Here is a 21996-nt window from a genome sequence, read left to right as displayed (position 1 = left end):
ACCTCAATACCTAATCACTCATTTTGCGAAAATTAAAACTCCGTAATTTATACTGGCCACATTCTAAGTGGGCCTCAAAATCACTTTATAACCGTTTGAGTTAATTTGGGAGGTCAAGATTCATTGCGAAATCAGTGCCTAGAAACCATGACCAGCTCGTTTCTAATATGGCATCGTCTCCACCTTGCCGAGGCCTCTTCACAGTCTCCCTCATTCCTAAATCCAGCATTTCTTTTTTTCCCCGGGGTCTCGCAAGTGACTCCTGTCGTCCTTAATCGCATTGAGGAACTTTGTTAGGGCCGATTTACAAGGTACGATTTTTGTCGCATGCGACAACGGCTTACGTCAGGCCCACGACATGATTTACGATTGTTGTGTACGTCAGAAAAAAATGTTGTAGCGTTTTAAAACATGTTTTAAAACGCTGCGACAATCGTAAGTCATGTCGTAGGCCTTTCGTGAGCTTGTCGCTTGCGACAAAAATCGTACCGTGTAAATCGGCCCTTACAGGTGTTGTGAATTTATCCAGACGGTAGTACGTTTTGCACCAAACTTGCAAAGCCAGCTAGTGAATAGCCCTTTTCACGGTTAGGTTTTCTCGTTTGCATTACAATATAATCTAGCATGTATGTGAGGCAATTTCAGGCGATTTTGTAGTTTTAACCCGAAATTGCCTCGCATTCACGTTAGATTACATTGTAATGCAAATGAGAAAAACTAACCGTGAAAAGGGCTGTTATCATCCAACTCTAGGGAGATTTTACCGGCTCTGTTTTCATTCCTAATCCCAAACTCATCTGCATAGCCAATCTTGATCCCTTCATAAGGAGCCCTGTTGTTTGGACCCAAAGAACCTGGGTACAATAACAGCTTAGCGACCATACTCCTCATAATTATTCAAGATGGCGGCACCCGGGAATTTTAAAGGCGAAAACAAGCGATTCTGAAATTCCCTTTGTTCTGAAACAAATGCGTTCTTTGCCGAAACGTTTTCAGCAAATTTGAGTGTTCAAGTTATTTTCCCCGCCTTGAAGCGGTGGGAGCTTCATTCGAAAGTGTGCTGGAGTCGGAAGTTGGTATTTGGCTTGATACAACACGTTTCAGTCAATAGCGACAAATTCAAAGAATCATTTGTTGTGGTTTCTCTGTAGGAAATAACATGAATCAAAGCCTTGAAGAAAGAATATATTAACTTCGAATGTTATTCTTGACGTCCGCGGGGTCAGTGTACTAGTTGCTTTAAATTGAAACAGTGAGTATCATTTTCTCAGTCTGTGCTAAGTATTTCAGATATCGACATTAATTAAGGGCTGGAAGCGTTTATTTACCGCTGTAATCTATCGAACTTTCAAATGAGCTTCGCTTACTTTAGACAATTACTTTTTGATATCCTGATGCCTAGTGAAGCGTCGTAAAGCCGCGACAAATAATAAAGGAGAACTTACCTTTTTCAATAGGCACTCGTATTGCTGAACAAACTCGCCACGTCAAGTCAGGAATTTTGCCTATCATAGAATAGATGGAAATACTGTCTCTGTGAATTCTTTGGACCGGCTCAAACTTCGATTATTTTGAAGCGTGTGAGCAGGTGTAAGTTGATTTGGCAACCTAGTCTTTGTTCTGATTTGTGCCATTTTCCACTTAAAATATTTGCATTATTTTCTTCCCTGTGAGCGAGATAAATTTATTGTTTCGGGAATTTCATCGAAATTTTCTGTTTGAAAGAATTAAGGGTTTTGCGCAACAGAGAAAACTAGAGGAGGGCTCACGACAAGCATTATGTGGGAGATAGGGCTGCAAGGAGCAGTTTATTTCATGCATGAATCAAACCCGAGTGTGAATCTACACTTGTTTTCATTTATGGAAATATTATTTGTTACTCAAGCTTTGAGTTTAGTTGAATTCGTCAAAATTTTAATATTGCGTGCGATGAAGGCAGAAACAGAATGGCAACACCGATAGCAATCTTCTCCAAGATTCGATGCAAAGGTCGACTATAGCTAGAAGACGTCATCATCGACGGAGGTGGTACATCATTCGCGTCGAGGTAATAAGCATGTTGTATTAAAGTAGATGTGTAAATATTGTGTTATACAGGGCAGAGTTGACCTACTAGATAAAATGTTTATGATGAATCAGTGAATCAGTGGCTTCCAATGACGAATTGCCGATTTCATGTTAATTTGATATTTCTTCAAATATCAAGTGTAACAAACTTGCCAAAACTTGTTTAGACCTTGTTTTCAAGGGTGCATGACAAACATCTACAGTATATATTTTTTAGAGGCCTCATTCAGGGATGATCCACTCGAATAAGGTCGGAAACCGAGGTATCTATTGCAGAGCCTCGATTTTTCAAGTTGGCTTTTCCGACGAAGCAAAAGTAGACGCAAGTAACGTTTACCATCATGTTCGACTACAAACAACAACAGGTTTGTAAAACTGGTTTTCGTGGAAGTTTGTGCAACAAACAAACAAAAAAAAAAAAACAGAAGGAAATCCAAATATTAAAGAAATGCACCTTTAATTAGGCCACAATCGTATCAAGGAATCTTCCTCAACCTTGATGAAGAGGGCGGGAAACGGTTGCTTCTATTTCGTGTTCTATCCTTTAACATGGAACTTATTCCGTTACTTCCTTACCGGTTCTTAGGTAGGAATGAAATACACGAAATGTCCCTTTTTGAAAAGATTTTCTCTTGCATGATCGTCATTTGTTTTTCTAACGCTTTGAAGAGGTTAAGATTTTCGTTATCTTTGTTATATAAGACAAACCAATCATGATTATAGGATTACGTGGAATTTAAGTAAGAGGATCAATTGTATAAATGTGGTCACGTTTGGGGGGTTTGTGCACGCTTCCGGCTCCTTAAAATAGACCATATGTCAGGCGTGAGCAAACAAAGCTATTTCGTTGTTTCTTTTTCTTAACTCAATTTCCTACCAGATGAATGAACAGAATGTACTGAACTCTGAAGTGCTTGACTCAGTTTCTAGTAAACTATTTAGGAACAGAAACCTCAAGTCTTTTCAAATAACTGAATAATTGGATGGTTCATTGACCTCCAACCCCTACCGGACGTACAAAGACTACAGAGGATGATTGAGATATAAAACATTTCTCTTGCTTGTGAGGACACATTAATTTACAAAAGGTAACCGACTCCCATGTTGATGTTATTTAAAGTTGTTCAACTCCTTATCCCCCCTCCCCTCTCCCCCCCCAAAAAAATCCCTTAATACCCGTGGAGGTTTGGTATGAGTATAGCTCGTCAGCTCAAAACAGGGCCACCCAACGTACGACAGTGTTCCGCAGGGGGTGTACCTGCTGGCTGGAAAAGAAGTATTGGGAAGTTGCTTGGAAAAGGGTTATTGTTGTGCTGGCAAATTGTTGTCAGTCTCCTCGCCGTCGCTCCTCTCCTGGGAGGAGTCAATGTACCCTTTATATTTTCTCCTCCCCCCCTCCCCTAAGTGAACTGACGCCTTTTCGGCCACACCTATTTGCTTGCTGGCTGGGAAGCTTCCGCCCGGCCCTGCTGGCAAACCTGCCCTGCTGGGAGTACGCAACAAACAAAAAGTTCCCAGCAGGTAGAGAAATTTCTCCCAAAAGGGCAATTTTTGGTTTATTTTATGGCCATGATATATTTTGATGAACTTTGAAAAACAAAATAGCTCGTTGGGTGCTCCCGTCTAAAGTTGGGAAATACGTTCTCCAGGTGCCTGTAAATATTAAATTTTGGAGTTTATTATCCCCAATGTATTAAATGTTTACACTTAAAGTGGCAGTGCTTTTGCAATCGCCTCCTAAATATAGTTTACGTCATAGAAAGTGCAGCGTACGGGCTTTTATTCACCAGTTGTTTGTGTCAAAAACCCCGGACGAGCGAGGTACGAGCGAGGTACGAGCGAGAGAGGGTTTTTGACACAAACAACAAGTGCATACATCCCCGTACAAAGGAAGTTCTATGTCGTGAGCTGTTTATTACACGTAAGACGAGAATTTTCATTGAAATAGTTCTCTGAACGCAAAGTAGAAATAAAAACTCACTAACAATAGAACCAAATGCAAATTTAATTTAATTCCATAACAAAGTCCTATTTGCACGAGATGCACGAGTGATTGGCTTGGAAAGGCCTTTACGCTATCGTTGATTGGTTACACTTTCACACGTGAAACAGCCGTCTGATTGGCTGTATAGGCTTTTTTCACAAGTGAAAATAAAGCGTATAGATTTGATCAAATGAGCTTTATGGAATAAAATTCTCTTGTTATGTGTAATTACGGATGCAACACTCGAATATACTGAGATAACGCTAGCATTAATAAGCAGTGTAAAAATTCACCCTTTTTGGAGTACATAGCATTCTCTCGAGAAACTAAGAAGAAGGAATTTAGACTGGTCAATCTGCAACTAATAAATAAACAAATCAGCTTCTGTTTTGGTGAGAAGAGACATGGTCGCCTGCGACACGCTTGTCACCCCACCCCACCACACTCAACAATAACCTCAGGGAGATTGTCCGCGGGGGTCGCTCGAATGTATTCAGGCATGTGTTCCCTGCATGGTTTTCTCCTATTTTCCTTTTGACGAATCATAGCAGTACACACTAAAAGACGCGTTTAATGCAGCTTTTGGTGACTATCGATTTGATCCGTATCCTCGTCATGACAAAGTTAATTATAAACGGAAGCCACGGGGGTGCAATGTCGATTAGAAAATGAAAATGTTTTTTTTTTCTGTTAGAAGACTAAGGGAAGTAAATATCCTCCAAAATGTTTCCCAAATGTATCTCCTGTAAGAAAACTACCTTACATAAGAATTGTTTAGCAAAAATGAATATACTGAACCAAAGTTAGATTTCGTTTTCTTGTCTTCAATTAAAATGCGTCATTTCCGGTACTCTCGTGTTATCAGCAACTTGTGAACCGTTACACTGTCAACAAAATATTTTGGGCTGACAAAAACTTGTTCACCTTTGTGACTTTTTCACATCACTTCTACGCGGTTTACATGAAAAAAGAAGTGAGTTCCGTGTAATTCCTGTTCACTGTCGTCACCACACTCATTTCTGGGCTACAGCAGGTCATCAATTAAGTAATCAATTGTAAGATGCCCTTGCTTTCTTTGGCATAGTATAGGCCCTACTTGTAGGACCGGACTGTGGAATGCCTAGCAAACTACGAACTTTGAGTTCCACTCCTGAACAATGGTATGATTACTTTTTTGTCAAAAACTCCTGGCCTCCGTAACGTTTCTCCAAATCTGTCAAATAGTTGATTGATGTTGTCAAATTTCTCGTTATGGTCGCATTCTTGAACGCAGTTTGTGAAAAAATTTTTCTGAAGTCTTGAAAGCTAGCATCTCTTCGCAACGCCGGCAAAAGTTGAAATTTAACTTAGCTGAACTGTAGAATACCCGGCCATTTATTTGCATATGGGTGGCGTGTAGTTGCTGTAGATTGTGTTCAGGTATCATGGAGGAAAGCGGAGGCTAAATTGCTAGTTTCTCATCATAAACATACTCAGACTGTCTGTCCACATTGATCTTAGCATTGGATTTTTAGGTTTCACCTGAAACTGATAAGGCCTCCCTCCTTTTCCACGCGCTCTCTCTCTATCTTCTTTTTCCGTTTATCAACATTTTGTTTTACCTTATAATTAATGGTTCAAGGTCGCAGATATTAGATTCCTCAAGGACTGCCTTGTAAGTGGGGTGTCTACGGTCTTCGGTTTGTAGACACCCCTTGTAAGTGAGGCTGAATCTTTATTTCGTCTTTTTGCCTTAACAAAGATCTCCGGAGCTCAAAAGAGCACAAGTTGATGTTAATGGTTTTGGTGGGAAGGAAGCAACCCCTGGAAGTTCTACTGGATATATAAGATGTTGTTGGACAGCTGTTACCCAGGAGGCTGCAGGGTAGAATATGCAATTACCGGCGTTGTTGCACAACATCGCTTCTTTATGTCGTTGTGTATCAGTGCTGCTACAGAATGCCAGACCTCGTTACACGTGAATTTTCCGTGATAATGCGTGGGTTTATTTGAACTTTAGCCTGATAACGGAGCTTGAAAAGCTCCTTTCATCCTTACTGGCGCAAAATTATTTGACTTGCTTTAATTCGTTTACATACTGTTTGTTTTTCTGTCTCTTTCCACAGACTACAAGAAAGAAATTCAAAGCAATCAAAAATGCTTTTTAAAGTTTATTAAATCGAATATATTGTAACCTGAATTAAAAACTGTGTACTGTATTTGTTTCTAAGATGAGTAATTCTTTCATTCCGATCTATTCCAGTCCAAAAGAACTTCTTGGCGTGATGAAAGAATAGTCAGAGGTCACAGTTATGAACTAGAGTAGGTTTTGAGAAAAAATAAATCGTTTTTACTTTTATTCGTTGCTGTTCAATTATCCTAGATAGGGTTTTCAAATTATTTACCGCACGTTTTCCAATCAAGATCAATTATCCCTTTTTCAAATTGAAAACAAAGCTGAACAATGGAAATCAATTAATAAGTTGTGTTCTCGAATGTCAACTCTCACTTAAGTCACGGGTACGGAGTTTGGGTCAATAACGACAAGAAAACGAAATAAATGTCCTAAAATACAGAATACAGAAATGCGCCCTGATCGAGAGTTTCAAAGATATGATTTTTGATGCTTGTTCTCCCCCAAGGTTAGAGTATGCGGTGTGCACTCAGGTTTCCTGCTGATCTGTTATCTTAGATTAGCTATCATGATATTTTGTTACACCAAGGTATTGTTTTTCCTCCGGCTCCTGTCATTATAAAAAGTCCGGCTTTGCAGTGCTATGCTCAGTAGCTCCTCACAGAAGCTGTAGTCTTGAGGTGGCACTAAGCAAAATGAAGCTATTCATAACCTGCTTGTTCTTTGGAGGCGTATTGGCTGGTAAGGAAGTCTTCTTGTTTCCAATTTGCAAATTTGGAGAAGTCTAACCTTGAATAACTTAATTTTCTTTATTAACCTTTTGAAAATAATAATAATAATAATAATAATGATAGCACAGGTCAACGGAATCTCCGTCATCAGCGCCGAAGTTAAGTCGTCCTCTTTTCGTTTTCAATCATGAATGCCGACCTAACTTATATAGAAAAGGCCAACTCCGTGTGTTCTGTAAAAATTAAGTGGCGTGCATACTAGGGATCGTAGGGAGCTGTGAAAGAAAAGGGAGTTGATTCATTTGGCCATCGAAAATACCAATACAACGTCAATGTTCCCGTTTTTTATGCTTTTCGCTTCTGTTTTCGGGGTTTTGAGTTTCCTTGTTTGCTTTGTTACTATTTTACTCAAAGCGTTAAACAACAGTCTTTTTTTTTCTTTCAGTTCCCGTTGAGAGGACTTCCGAGGAGATCTGCGACCCAGGTATCAAACGTACTTTGCCAAGATATCTGATCTTTTGCATGATGGCCTCTCAGTCTTTTACCAGCAAATCGGGCGAGAGCGGTTTCTTTTTTCATGCCCTCGTTGTTCGAAGCTTCTTTTTGTACTTCTATTTTGGAACCTGCATGTCAGTTAAAATAAATTCTGAAGATTATCCGAGAGCACATTTTCTTGGCTTTCTTGAAAAGAATTTCGTTAACCAAGGCAGAACTTTACCTCTTTGCGTGTTCAAAACGTTTAAGTAACTAAAGATTATCCGAGAGCACATTTTCTTGGCTTTCTTGAAAAGAATTTCGTTAACCAAGGCAGAACTTTACCTCTTTGCGTGTTCAAAACGTTTAAGTAACTATGTGGTCTTACAATTGCGGCTATCCGAACAATTAGTGTTCCTTTGTTCCCCAAAAAGCTATTCTTAAAATACCTCTCAAAATACCCTCTAATATTGTGACCTTTTGTTCCACAAAATCGGAATTGAGTCACAGAGTTAAGACAGATAAGATTCCAAATGTGGAGCGCCGGGGTGAATATTTGAACCAAGCAGACTTCAAATTTGTGGTAGAGTTTTATATGTGCGCTTCGACGCAGGTCGGTAAATTGTTTGGACAAATTCCCGGGTTCTTCTGGTTTGGAGACCTGACCTCCAACATCGATTTTGGGCTGGAGCACGTGATTGGAATGGATTAGCCACGCGGACGTGCTAAAAAAGTGCCTGTTCATTCCTCTTGTGACACGTTTCCTGTGTTAAGTATCATCTTTTCCTGTTAATGGAGATTTCCGGTGACGTTGAAGTATCCCTTAATAATAACATAATAATATACAGGCGTAGATAAAAAACATGAAACTGCGATGCATTTTAATGGCGTTTTTAATCGATGTGTGACAGTGTCGAGGATTGGTTAATGTCCTGCTAAATATTCCTTGGGATTAAAAAGCAATACGGAATGTAGAATAGTCCACGATTTGTGTTCTTCGTTTACTTGAAAATGATCTCGCAAATGGAAGCAAGAAAATATATCTAAACTTTTCCTTTTATGACAGAGAGATTATTTAACTGCTTTTGCTTTAAAAGGGCCTTTTTTAAATTTTTCTTGATTCCTTCGAAAAATAGAGAGGCTCTTATCTTGTGAAGACTGCGATTATATTGGAGGACAAAAACAATGGAACGAGCGGATTCTCAGTCACGAGGAAAGTGTTAAAGGGGGTGTGTCTGGAGGAGGGGTGTTGTTTGAAAAATGCGCATGCGCACTGACTTTCGTACGCCAAGATCTTTACCCTACGTGTTAAATATGTTTATATCGGTACTATTGATGAGTGTCTATATCCGGCCCTTGTATTAAGGTCAATATCAGCTTTTCGTTTTCATGACAGCCTCGTGATAAACGAGTTCTGATAACAAACAGCTGTTGTGGCAACGATCACGAATCTAATTTGCACAATATGGGATCTGTTAAAAAATGTCCAATTAGAAGACATAATGAAATTGTGCGTGCATTTTTGCACTACAAACTGGTTTTCTTAGTCAAATCCTGTAACTGTAAAGGTTTCTATTCAGCTAGTTTCCTTCGCGAATCGGTCATCACGTTAATGTTTTAGCTCCTTTGCTGCCGTTGTTTTAGTATTTAATTAAGAGAAGTGGATCTTTCCCGGATAGCTCCAACTTTCCTTCTATCAGACATTTATAGTTCATCGCACGTTCCCTCCAAAGCAACCCCTAAAAAGAGGGAATGAGAGAGAAGTTTGATCTAAAAATAATTTTTTTAAAATAAAGGAAAAAAACAATATTGAAAAGTGAAAAATAGGATTGGGAGTGGCTACTATTTCGTTTAGGGCTCCCCTCCCTTCCCATTTGCGCGCTTGCCTTGATCAATAAACAATCGTTATTTATTTCAGGGCCGTAGCGAGTATGAGGCACTGACCGAGGCACTTGCCTCAGGAATTTATTCGGGATTCTTTAAAATATAACGTGATTCCAGTGTTGTCTTCAAAATGTATTCATCATGGACACCTATAAAATACCTACGGAGAGAATTTAACCATGGACATTGCCTCAGTCATAATTTTTTTGTGGCTAGTGCCCTGTATGCATGATATTGTCGGCCTGTGAGTGACATGTTGATTCAGCGTACTCGCTGGGTAAAAAAGGCCCTTTTACACGATGCCACACCATTTTTGATAATGACCTCTCCAGCGGATGTCCATGAGTGGCGGGAATCTTACACGAACGCGTTGGCAATGGAACTTCCAAAATTTCAAATCCGTATAACTGTTACATGGAAAGCACCTTAATTAAACAATGTTCGTTCTCTTTCGCCTTAGGCAAGACTCGGTTTCTCCCGAACACGAAGTATACGTATCGCTATGTTGCCACCAGCCTGACTAGCGTGACAGGAACTTCAAGTGAGAAAACAGGACATCGAATCGAAGCCAAATGTTCCATCGAAGGTCTAGGGGATTGCAGGAATATCCTCAGGGTTTGTATGTTTGTATGGCTGTTTTTTACGATGAATGGGAGGATTCATCTGCAAGACTATTCGGGGTTCAATAGCCCGGGAGGGGGGAGGGAGGGGGGGGGGGGGAGTTGGGTACTCGATATATCCCTGGGTGGGGAGGTGCGGCGCGGTCCCTCATACCCTGACCCTGTTTAAGACAAATATCGCTGATTTTCCTACCCATTTTAAGACAGAATTCCGATTTTTGATACCCTGTTTAAGACATTTAACCCAGTTTAAGACAAAAATTGATAAATCGATACCCTGACTAAGACAAAAAATGATAAATTCGATACCCTGTTCAAGACAAAAATCCCGAAAAACATGCCCTGGCTGGCCGCACGTCCCCATTAAGCCCTTATAAGGGAGTACCCCCCCCCCCCCCCCCCTCTGGGGTTCAATAGGAAGAGAAAAAGAAGGGAGTAGGCCATATTACAGTTGTGTGCTCAGTGACCTGGCCTTTGAATGAAAGTGAGGCTGGAGTTGACCTTTCTTTGATAGAAACCGCACTGCTTTCCTTTTGCTGATGATGTTGTTCTCATGCTAATAAGTAGGAATTTGCATAAGAAAAGCTGTGAGGTTTCTATCAAAACACGCTCTAGCCTCACTTTCATTGGCCAAGTAATTAAGCACACAACTATAACATGGTCTTTTACCCGGTCCATTATCCGTTGAACCCTTTCTGGAGAAAGAAAGAGCATTTTAAAGCATTGAGGGGCTTTCAACTAACTTTGAATTATTCTCGAGAGAAAACCTGGTTGTTCCCGTTGTCCAAACTTCTCCGATCGTGTCACTTTTAAGTTGATCAGAGTTATTCGAGGGGAATCTATCCCCTCTGCTAACTCTGGGTCGATTTGCCACGAAATTAAACCTTTTCAGCCAATCCTAAACCTTAAGTAATTTAATAAATATCCTTTGGATTGAGAGTGATCACTTTTCTCGAGCCAAATCGCATTTGAGAAGTCATGATCAGGTGTAGTAATAGTTTTGTGTGACACAGCCTTCACACAGCGTGCCGTGACATAGGCAATGAACTCCTGAAAAAATGGGTTTTTTTTTCATCCCTCAGATAATGCAAGTTTGCAGGAGCTTTGAAACATTCTTGTCCAAGGTTTTGAAATTGTAAAGAAATAACTCATGGAGATAGACCAAGGTCACACAATATCTGTTGTCACGCACAAGGGTTCCAGAGCGATGATCATTTCGTGACAAAACATTAAGATTGGTTTAAAATTATATTTAAATTCATTAGCGAATAATGACATTTTGGCCTTTCACGCAGATTTCGGATGTGAAAGTAATGGAGGCCTCACCAGAAAATGACAAGTTATTCAAGGCCTCTCCCAACCAAGAGAGCTTCAAGAAAGCCTTGGAGGATAACAGCTTGTTCTTCACCGAAAACAATGGCCGTTTTGAGGCCATTCATACTCCATGGGAAGAACCACTGTATGTAACGAATGTCAAACGTGGAATTTTGAGTGCTTTGCAACTTCAGTTCACAGAGAAAGAACACACAGTTCTCCCTGAGGTAACAAATTACATACATATTGCAATATTCTTGATTCATTAATAAACTCAAGAATTACGTGGCTAAAAAATCTCGCTACATATTCCCCTACATCGGCGGTCTCTGATCCCAGAACATGGCACCACAACCAGATGCAATTAGCTGGCAGTAGATTTTTGTGGAGCTACAACACTCGTCAAAAATCTTGAAACACTTGTGTCTGTTTCCCCTTCCCCGATTTGGATATCACAGTAGTCTCAAAAACCGCGTGGCTCAACATTGGGGAGGGAGAAGGCACATTTGAAGTAGAAATTTCAGGATTTTGCCCGAAAATTCGAGAGAAACGGTGTCTGTTTCAACGATTTGTGACGAGTATTGCAGGAAAACCTTTAAGGCAGTTGGATTCGTTTCAAATTTGGATAATTTACAATGAATAATTCCATTGGGATATCCTTCACATGTATTCCTAATTTCTGCTCTTATTACCAAACGTAGTACATAAATATAAACCATTTATTTATATCAAACTGAAAACTGCTCCAAACCTGCAAAAAGAGTGTGGACCAGCTTTGATTAGTAGCTTAGTATCGTCATCGTCATCATCATCATCATCATCATCATTTTATCTAACTAAACCCTAATTAGTTCTCTAAGTCATAATTTAAGCTTAACTTTAGCTTAGGTGTCTTTCTTTGAATTTAATGAAACATTACTTATCGTGGCATGCATCCGTTGTGGACAATGCATGTGCCCACACCAGCCATTGTAATGAACAAAGAAATGAAAGACCATAAGTTAATTGCCCCCCCTCCCCCCACCCCCCCACCTTCACCCCTTCCTTCCAAAGGAGCCAATTAACGTGGTTGTTTTGACTGGTTCTTTTCACAGATCGATGTGTCTGGAGACTGTAAATCAGAATACAGGCTCGTTAGCTTAAAGGAATCAGGAATGGAGATAACCAAGGCCAAGAATCTGTCCCAATGCTCCAGCCGATCTTACACGAGCACCAAGTTGAACCCTGTACTGTATAACGTCAACTCTGTAAGGAGTTTCAATTGCTTGCTAAAGAGAAATTACCACTAAAGGAGAGATAACCTATTGCCAGCAAGATCCAGAAAGAGGATCATACCGTTTAGAGCCATCGTGTTTATTATTCTCTTCGCATGAAAACGTTAATGTTGGCAATACTGCAGGCTCTTTCAGGCTCTTTGTGGTAGAGTAATCCTGAGTGATAGGTCCATGTAGACAACCACGCCAAAAGTGTAAACCAAACGAAATATCATGTGGATCTTCAAAATACTCCCGTGGTAAATTGGTATCCAGTTCCACTGTCGTGATGCAGGTCTTGTCCTATTTCATACACACGGAACTCCCAAATTAAAGCAGAAACGAAATAAGGTGGCATAACTGAATTACAAACGAAGAAAACAAGTTAAATAACTAGTGACATTACGATAAGCACAAGTTACAATTGTAGATACCCAGTCGCACTAATTTGTTGTTAATTACTACTAATTACAAATTGCACCAATTTCAAAAGTTGCTTGTGTTTCTTCTTCCGTCGCTGTGAAAACCAGCCTTAATGTACAACAAATTTCTCTTATTTCAGACCATGCAGGGTCCGTTGAACTCTGCAAGCTTTTGTCGTTACATTGTCGATGAGTATGCCCACATCAAGACCCTGGAATGTCACGAAACACACCTCTTGAGGCCTTTTAGCTACGGTGGTGCGGGCGTGACAACCGATATCAGGTGAGCATTTAAGGACGTTCGCGCCAATTATTTCTGCGCATCCTTACTGCGCACGCAAATGCACACGCCACGTCATACACGAGCGCGCGCGCTAAGTAATAAAAATGAGAAATGATAGGGCAAAAGGCCATTGCTATAGCTTTGCCTGGATTTAACGGTCTTGGACGTTCGGTGACCCTTATTTTTCTTTCCAGAAACAGATTTTATTTACAATCATCTCCACGTTGTCCAAAAATGAACAAAAAATCAATGTGGGAAGTTAAAAAAATTTCAAGATTTTTGCTCACGGGACATCAAATCCTGCCATCTTGCGGCTGCAAGGCGCGTGAAACTGTGGTCCCTAAATGCGAACTTGATCTTTAAGGAACCTCACCAGTTGACTAAATTCACTTAATAAGTCCACTTAAACAATATTTGGCAGAGAAGATTTCACTTCAAAGATTTAATTGCAATATATTTGGGTTTACAGACACTGGCCTTATTCGCTAACGAAGCCCGATTTTGTCACATTTTGGGTGTTTTTCCGGGCATGTTCTCTCCAAAACGAAGTCGGTGACCCCCCATTTTTTTACATTTCTGACATAACTAACTCATCATCTTACAGTGGTAAAAGTTTCAGAAAAAAATCAATGTTGAACAATTTTCGCGCGAACGTCCTTAAGGGCGTGCGAAGCCGCTTTTCTTTGTGAAAGTGCGTGGCAGTTGACCCATTTATTCTTTAGAGGCCTAGCTACCTTATAATTATCATAGCTTTGGCGACAATCGTTTTCTACGCATTCTAAGTAAGTAAAAATCGAACACGAACTATTTCAGATATTCAAGCAGTTTTCGTGCAATTATGCGATGCAAATGCATAATTTGCTTAAAAAGATGTTTCTCGTTTAATTGCGCAAGTTAGTCTCCTTCCCTCTTGAATCTGCAAATATCGTGATGTTCACTGCAATGAACTTTACTTGGATTCAACATGGACTGGAAGGGGAATGAGGAGGAATTATTTTCTGGAATACTGTTTTTGATTGGCTCTATAGCGACACTTCATGTATTTTTAATTCAAGCATTCTTTTATTATACCATTATTCCGCTATTTTACCATATTTGGTCAAGGGAAGGCGCCGTAAATATGAGACAGTAATACACTGTAGTGTCCAGGTTTGACCGGCTTAGAACAGAGCAAATACGGACGGAACGGGAATTTTGCAGTAAAAGAAATTGTTTCAGCACGATGCAAAGCCCGAGAACATCGCTTGTTGCTCGACATTTCGTTTATCCAATCAAAAGAACAACATTTGAATGGTTTCGTCTGTTGTGTTCGTCTTTAGCACACGCGCCTAATATGCAATACGATTCTCAGTCAAAGCAGAAAGAAGCCAAAATACTAAAAAAAATGGCGTGAAGAAATGAAAGGCTGAACATATAATACGTCCGGACATTTTTCTCGTTGCTCGTATGATATGTTTAAACCATTCAATAAGATGTATGTAGTGTCCTTTAAATTAATCTGATCTTGAGACTAATTTAATTTCCCACCCTGGTCAGAGATTTCCTCTTTTTCCTTCTGAGGGCCATTTCCTTTACGCAAACGCTTAGGAGGATTTCCTCGGATTTCTAGCACTACGTACTTAACGCCTTGACTCTTGGGGCCTATTTCTCAAAAGCTCCGAAACTTATTTTGGCCCGAAAGCAATTCGTGAGACTGAAAACCAGCTTACTCTAAAAAACAGATCTTTGAAACATGTTTTCATCACTTGAAACGTTTTCCTTTTGAAGATACTAGCGTTTTATGTCACCCGAAATTTTAGTCGAAACTTTCGAGAAACGAACCTCTGGGAGTGAGACGTAATAGATTTTACTCTGTCTAATACGAATATATTTTACTTGTCAATGGAAGGGGGGGGGGGGGGGGAAGGGACGGTGGTTTAAGAATCGATTGTTCAAACGGATTAAATCGAAGTTAAGACGATCATGCTGAACGAGTTTAAAAGCGTTTGAACTTTGATTCAAACTCCATCTGTCATAGCGAAAGCGGTCAGCGAAAGCTGAATGAAATTAAAGCATGCCATCAACATTGCTACGTATGCGCATGAGCACTAATCGATCACTTTAAATTGTATCCATAGCAACAATCGAACAGCGGCTGCAGTTCGAAGTGTTGAAATCGTTTGCCATGCTACCCGGCCCGGTATCTAAAAACGTTCAACAACGTTGGAAAAAATTCAATTAACGTTGACGCTCTTTCCACGGCCCTTTAATTTCTACAACTCTTTTGTAGTATGAATTGCGTGTTATGACATTGGGGGAGTTATCTTATAATGTTACGCATTTATTTCATTTTTCAGACTAAATTTGACTTTGGAGTCTACACAGTGGACTGGACTATTCTTTGATTACGAACTTGGAGGTAAGAGTTGGATGAATGTTTTTGTGGATTATGGCGCAATCTTGCGTGGTCTAATATTTTCAACTTGACAACTAACAAGTTAGCGTGCTTTTATGATTTCACATTACTTAAAGTCATAATTTAACATGCAAATTACGTACCAATTTTTAAAGAATAAACTCGTATATACGGCTTTGAAGTTTAGCAAAATAATGGAAATTACCTCGTAGGTACTTGCATTTTTGGTGAAAGGTCGAATTTGTTCACTATGTGTTAAAGCGTTGATTCTAGCGTGACATAGAGTGACCGACAATGACTCTCACTGAGCCCGGATTACGTTGCGGTCATTTGCACGCTACCATGTGCTTTTCAGCAAAACAGTCTTCAAGACTAGTTGTTAACCCGGAAACATAACATTATGCATACCTGCAGAGAACGGAAAAGTAATGTACCTAAAACGTAAATTTAAGAACTTGTGTTCGGGGGAGTTCCCTGATAAAAGCAAACGCATATGGCAAATGGCAATACTCCAGACTTGAAAACTATTATTTCAAAAATCAAAGGGAAAAAAAACCCGAAGTAAACAGCAACATCTGAGCAAAAAGAGGCTTGCGGTAAAAGTTTGCGCGAAAATGGCACGTGCTAGGCTTGAGCACCAAAGTTGAGGCCCCACTTGCTCGAAGGTCGGATCACGGCAGTACGATGCTGAAACGATTGAGTCAAACCGTTGGCCGTTAAGCAAATGGTCGAACTGGGTATATTATGGGAATACATTCCTTGATACGGCACCTTCATGTATATTAATTAGAGCTCAACTAGTTGCGCTGAAACTGGTAGGCTCAATTCGCGGTTTTTGCTTTTTCATTTCAGAGAGACGAAGGTCAAACCTCCTTTACGAACACGTGTCTCCAATCAAGGAATTGCCTGTTTATGACATGGACCTCATTTATCTATCAAACCTTCTTACTGACCTAATCACTGCTCTTCCTCTCAACGAAACCACGCCAGTTACTGTTGCTAAATTCACGGACTTCGTTTTCGCGCTCCGCAAGTTAAACCTCTCTTCTGTGGACTCACTGTGGAACGTGTTCTACACTTGTTTACCACCCACGGAATACATAGACTTGTTCACGAAGGAACAATGTGAAAAATCCCAGTAAGTACCCTCCAGAAAGGCCTTGTACACTTCAGAACATTTTATATTACGCGGAATTCTTCTGTAACTGAAATTTTGTCCGGTTAAATGATTTGAAAATTTCTTTTGTTGAGACGTTCGAGCGCTCGAGGGACGAAGCACGAATTTCGCATTATCCTCTCCTCTCTTGAATCTGCAACATCTTGCCGCAACAAAATGTCGCGTTAAAAATCGCCCTCTGCGCCATGTTACACGAGACAACTTTAAGACCGTCAGACTCACAACTATTTGCGGGGGCGGAGATTGAAATGCCCTGGGTTTGCCCAGGAGATGTCAAAGCCCCGATTTGACCAGTTCGTTGTCTCCATACCGGACAGGTTCTTTAAGGGTAATAAAGCAACTGCATAAATGGCGGCCAAAAATGTATTATTTTGTTTATGTGCTAATTAGACTCACCAGCGTCGTTTGCATGGACAAATTACAAAAGAAATGTTGCTGGAGAACGAGGCTAGTGAGTCTAATTAGCACATCAAAAAAAAAAGAAATACATTTTCGGCCGCCATTTGTGCATTTGTTCTATGTTGGGCAAGTTTTGTTGTCATATGATCGCTGCTGCGTATTCCAAAAATCCATTTTGCAGGGTGTCATCTCTCCCTCAACCCTCACACAGTATTCGTAAGAGATGCAACATCTTGACCCCAAATTTTTCTATATCTTTTAAGGTCGTATTTGGTGGACGCTTTTGCTCAATGTGGTAGTGGTGATTGCATAAGGCAGATCTTCAGCATACTTACTTCCCCCGTTGAAAGTCAATTAAAACCCGAACACGTGCCTATACTTTGGTCTGGACTAAACGCCGTGCAGAAACCTTTTACCGAGATCTTTGATCGTGTACTGGTAAGTGAAATTAAATGCAATTTAAAAGTCGATAGTTTAAATAGCCGTTTTCGATTTGTAAAGGCTCGTTTACACAGAGCGATTTTATCGCGCGACAAGAGCTGCGATCGAACGGCGATTTTACGGCGACAGCAAATCGCGCGTGTGAACAGCCGGAAGGGACTTTGCTGCGATTTTATCGCAGCTCTTGTCGCGCGATAAAATCGCTCTGTGTAAACGAGCCTTAAGGGACTTAAAGATCTACGAATGCGACGTCATCAAAATACAACTTTACAATATACTAATTCTCATACTCGTATATCTTTATTTGCCCTCGGATTTATAGTAGTTCGGTGTAGCTAGTATCTCTGAGCATTTACCCTCCCAACCATGATACACCACCACAGAAGACAGACCACAACACCTGGAACTCCATGCCATGCTCAGTCTTTGCGAAAAGCGTATGGGTTCTTTTACGTCGCACAGGATTATGAACATTAAAGGGTTGTGAGACGGGGCCTACGGTTTATGGTCCTTATCCGGGAAGACTAGAGAGTCTAACCATTTGCAGATGTCATGACAGAGACAGCACTTTCTGCTCAGTTATTTAAAGAACCTGATTGCAATATGACTAATAGTCCTCTAGTAGCGCAGCCAATTAAAACGCAGGATTTGCATTAGTCCACTAGTTGGGTGATACTAATTCTACTGAATTGTGTATAGCATTGGGAAACTAACTTATATTACTAAATCGTAGGTTTGTTTTTAAGAAGAGGGAAAAACCGGATAAAAACATCTCGGAGCAGAGTAGAAAACCAACAAACTCAACCCACATATGACGTATATGATGGGAGACGAGTGCTCTCATAATCCTATAGTTTAGGGAATTTGTCATTAAGTGTCTCATTTTTTCTCATTCCTCTTTATTCTCAATTTAAACAAAAGGATCTTGAGTACCCTAAGAGCGCTATCCTGTCTCTGGGATCATTGATCAAGAAGTACTGCCAGCAAGAACCAAAGCTTTGCTTAAGCGAGATTGTAAGTTGTCTTTTAAAAGCTCGCTCGTTTGGCTTAGTGAATAAGAAGCCGTGTTGCGCAAATAAACATTTCATTTATTATAAATGAGTGAAGTACGTTCCTCCGGGTGAGTGTTGTCCTGAGAAGGACTGTTTATCATGACATGCACTGGCGTTTTCACAACCCGAGAAGAAGTCATTTTCAGAGTCAAATGATTTGTGTAACGTCGTTAGATGGCATAAACACTGTAGTCGTTGTTTTGATTGGTCGATGTTCCTTTTCCGCTCAGGTTGTCGAAACGTCAGTCAATAGGGTTTATAAGCAAGGAACCATTCATTTTCTGTTTTTACTTTAAAACCGTTCGCACCGATCCAGTTACAGGGTACTTCGCGCGGATTGTACAAGATGAACAACTTGTTTATCTTCTACAATACGCACGAACTAACCTGTAACTGGATGGCTGCGAACGATTTTAAAGTAAAAATAGAAAATGAATTGTTTATTGTTGTGCCCACATTGGCGTCAAAACCTAAAATTTGGTGATTTCACGTTGTTTGTTTTGTGAAGTACAGCAAAAAAATGCACGGAAATTCGTGCTGCGCGTCCAGCACGAGTGTTTTTCCTTTTTTAACCAATCACATATTTGCTTTGTGGCGTTGTCCTTGCTGTAACCGTTAGGGATTAGGGACCTTTAGCTCGGAGGACGAGGACGATTACCAATTTTGAGTTTACTGTACTGAGCATGCGCATAAAGTTTGGAGGCCGACATTTTTGGAAGTGCGCGTGCTCAGAACTGAAACTCCAATCTCGACCCCAGAGCTCTTCTCTTGCCTGAGGGAGAGAAGAGTTCTGAGGAACCCTGAAACAAAGTGTCTTCTCCTCATTGGTTTTCGTGAAGAACAATCAAAAGCGTCTCTAATAGGCGCATTCATGTTAGCACGAGGAGTGGGCATGCGCTACGGCGCCCGCGACGAAAACTTCACTACAAAAACTGAAGTTTGCACGATCGTAAGTCTTTCTCGATCATTCCATCTCGTTCACTTCCTACAATGCGGGCGAATTATCCTAAAAATAAGTTGGTAAGAGAGATTTCAGAGTAAGAATAGAGAATGACAGATTTGCACTTGTATGCTCCCGTTGTCGTCAAAACCTCAAATTTGGTGATTTCACGTCGTTGTTATGCAGAGTACCGCAATAGTGTGTGCTAAAATGTGTTCCGCACGTGCAGCACTATTCTTTTTCTTCTTTTAGAGTGGTTTTCAATTGAGTGTCGAAAGTAATTAGCGAATTGCTTTAGTTTTGCATTACTTCACTCAGTGATTGGTTCAAAGTTCTCGCGCCACTTTTTCAACCAATCAGAAGTGAAACCAAAACCAATCGTGCCCGGCGCGTGCACACTTTCGTTGACGTGGAGGTCGTTGTTAACTAACCCCCTCCCCCCAAGATCTTCTTCTTAGGTAACCTCGGCACGTGTTATTAGCTGTTTATTGATGCAAAGCGATGTCTTTTTCAGGATGTCAGCGCCAAACATGCTGTGGATTTCCTGGAAAAACCACTACCACTCTGTCATGCAACACCAGATACGGTTGATGACGTGATTTTGCGCCTCAAAGCTCTCGGAAACGCGGGAATAATGCGTTCGAACACGACAAAGCTCGTCGAGTGCGCACTAAACGCCAATTATCTCAATGTTTCCGTAGTCGCTGTGGAGACCATTCGACGTATGCCTTTTTGTCCGGATACTTGGAAGTCATTGAAGTGGAATGTGTTTGCCGATTATGGAAAAGATCCCGAGCTCAGGATTCAAGCGTATCAGACTTTGATGATGCAGTATACTTCGGAACAGTTTGTGAATTTCGTCGCTGGGGTGCTGGATGGGGAGGTCAACACGCAAGTTGGAGCTTTCGTGTTTTCCCATCTCAAGCAGATGAACGATTCTGTGGAGCCAACTTTCGGGAATAAGTAAGTAAATTCTTATAAGTTCTTCAGGAGGAGAATGAAGGACAGAGTTTAGCATAACGTGGAACTCATTGTATAACGCCCTTTGTGCGAATACCAAGCGCCCTCGTAAAAGGAATAGTCCTCAACAAAATTGGAAAATTTGTTTCACCAAGAAAGAGGCACCGAAATCCAGTACAGGGCTGCTAATACGTAAGACCGAAAAAAAAAAACCGGGCAATATTAAGCAATTTTCATGTCAGCAATCTTGGAAAAAGCACCTATTACAAAAGTGTAGTTGTTCGTTGTGGAAACTATCATGTGCCCTACTTAGTTGCGCGGGGACGAACGCGAATTAGTCATAGCGCCTAAGAGCACGAATCCTAACGTAAAATATTCGAGTATAAAAATGCTTATCGCCTGCACGGGTCATGATGGAAGGGTTGACTGACTTTGTGAAGTAGGTTCGATTCAGTGGAAACAGTTAAAGACTGAAGACGACAGACAGACAATTTGTAACTCCTCTCGTGAGTGATCCGTAACTAAACTCAATTTGATTTTTGCTTCCTCTAGGCTGAGCCTAATTATAAAGAATGCCTTAAAGGACCGAGCAACTCAATTGCGCGAGTTCAACACAGAATACAAGTCTCGCTTCATGCAGAAGAGCTTCTTCAACGGTAAGATCGTAACCAAACTAACGAAAATAAGAACGTGACATAAATGCCCGTGAGGGATATATACAGTAAGATAAATTTTAAATTCAACCGAGAGGGAATTAGATAAGTGTGTTGTTATGCCATTGGTGGGCTTTCTAGCACACTTACAAATAAGTCTATTTTTAGAGTATCCGTTCCCGCGAAAATTAGTTCTCATGTCCCTGAAAAAACACGGCAGAAACAATCACGCGCGACATGGCTTATCCTGATTAGTTAAAGTGGCGGCCCGCGTAAAGTGTATCTAAAAAGTCCATTTGACGGTGCTGGGGCAAGACCTTAAATTGATAGAGAAACACTCTTATCAAATCCACTCTTCATTGGACTAAGTATCCTCTTAAGAATTTACTGAGGGGAAAAACTAGTAAAATTGAGTTTCCTAATAAGGTATCTCACCTTTCTTTTCTGCTGATTTGCTTTTGATTTATGTGGTCGTTTCAACAATTCCTTTTTTTAGAGGAAAGCAATCTTGGATTTAGCTCGGAAAGCTCTGTGATCTACCATCCGGAGAGCCTACTCCCAAGGAGCGCGGGACTGAACGTGACTCTCGATCTGTGGGGCGGTGCCTTCCCCGTGTTAGAGACGAACGCGCGGTTTGAAGGTCTGGAGATCATCTGGGAAAAGCTGTTTGGAGAGAAGGGTTATTTCCCAGATAACAACATTCGAGGACAATTTCGCCCCACTGAAGAACAACCTAACAGCCTTGACAGATTGGTACATATTGACGAACTACAGAGCAAGGTAAGCCGAATCAAGTATCGGAGATGGCCTAGCAAAATACTGGCACTTCGAGAA

The 21996-nt window shown here is 40.7% G+C and overlaps 1 protein-coding gene across 1 annotated transcript in view; it reads left to right on the top strand.

Annotated features, from left to right (window-relative positions):
• Window positions 1-6795: 6795 nt before the first annotated feature.
• Window positions 6796-21996, top strand: part of LOC138038639 (uncharacterized) — a 32324-nt gene continuing 17123 nt past the window's right edge. Inside the window, exons 1-13 of the mRNA XM_068884625.1 lie at window positions 6796-6905; window positions 7341-7379; window positions 9714-9868; window positions 11169-11414; window positions 12282-12434; window positions 13003-13145; window positions 15482-15543; window positions 16393-16678; window positions 17380-17554; window positions 18479-18571; window positions 20064-20512; window positions 21062-21165; window positions 21659-21942. Coding sequence (XP_068740726.1) covers window positions 6860-6905; window positions 7341-7379; window positions 9714-9868; window positions 11169-11414; window positions 12282-12434; window positions 13003-13145; window positions 15482-15543; window positions 16393-16678; window positions 17380-17554; window positions 18479-18571; window positions 20064-20512; window positions 21062-21165; window positions 21659-21942 — 2235 coding nt within the window. The 5' untranslated portion in view covers window positions 6796-6859. The remainder of the gene's footprint in view (window positions 6906-7340; window positions 7380-9713; window positions 9869-11168; window positions 11415-12281; window positions 12435-13002; window positions 13146-15481; window positions 15544-16392; window positions 16679-17379; window positions 17555-18478; window positions 18572-20063; window positions 20513-21061; window positions 21166-21658; window positions 21943-21996) is intronic.

The sequence above is a fragment of the Montipora capricornis genome, chromosome 2, assembly GCF_036669925.1.
Source record: "Montipora capricornis isolate CH-2021 chromosome 2, ASM3666992v2, whole genome shotgun sequence".
Classification (NCBI taxonomy): domain Eukaryota; kingdom Metazoa; phylum Cnidaria; class Anthozoa; order Scleractinia; family Acroporidae; genus Montipora; species Montipora capricornis.
The sequence above is the reverse complement of the archived record's forward strand: the minus strand, read 5'-3'. Positions and strand labels throughout refer to the sequence as shown.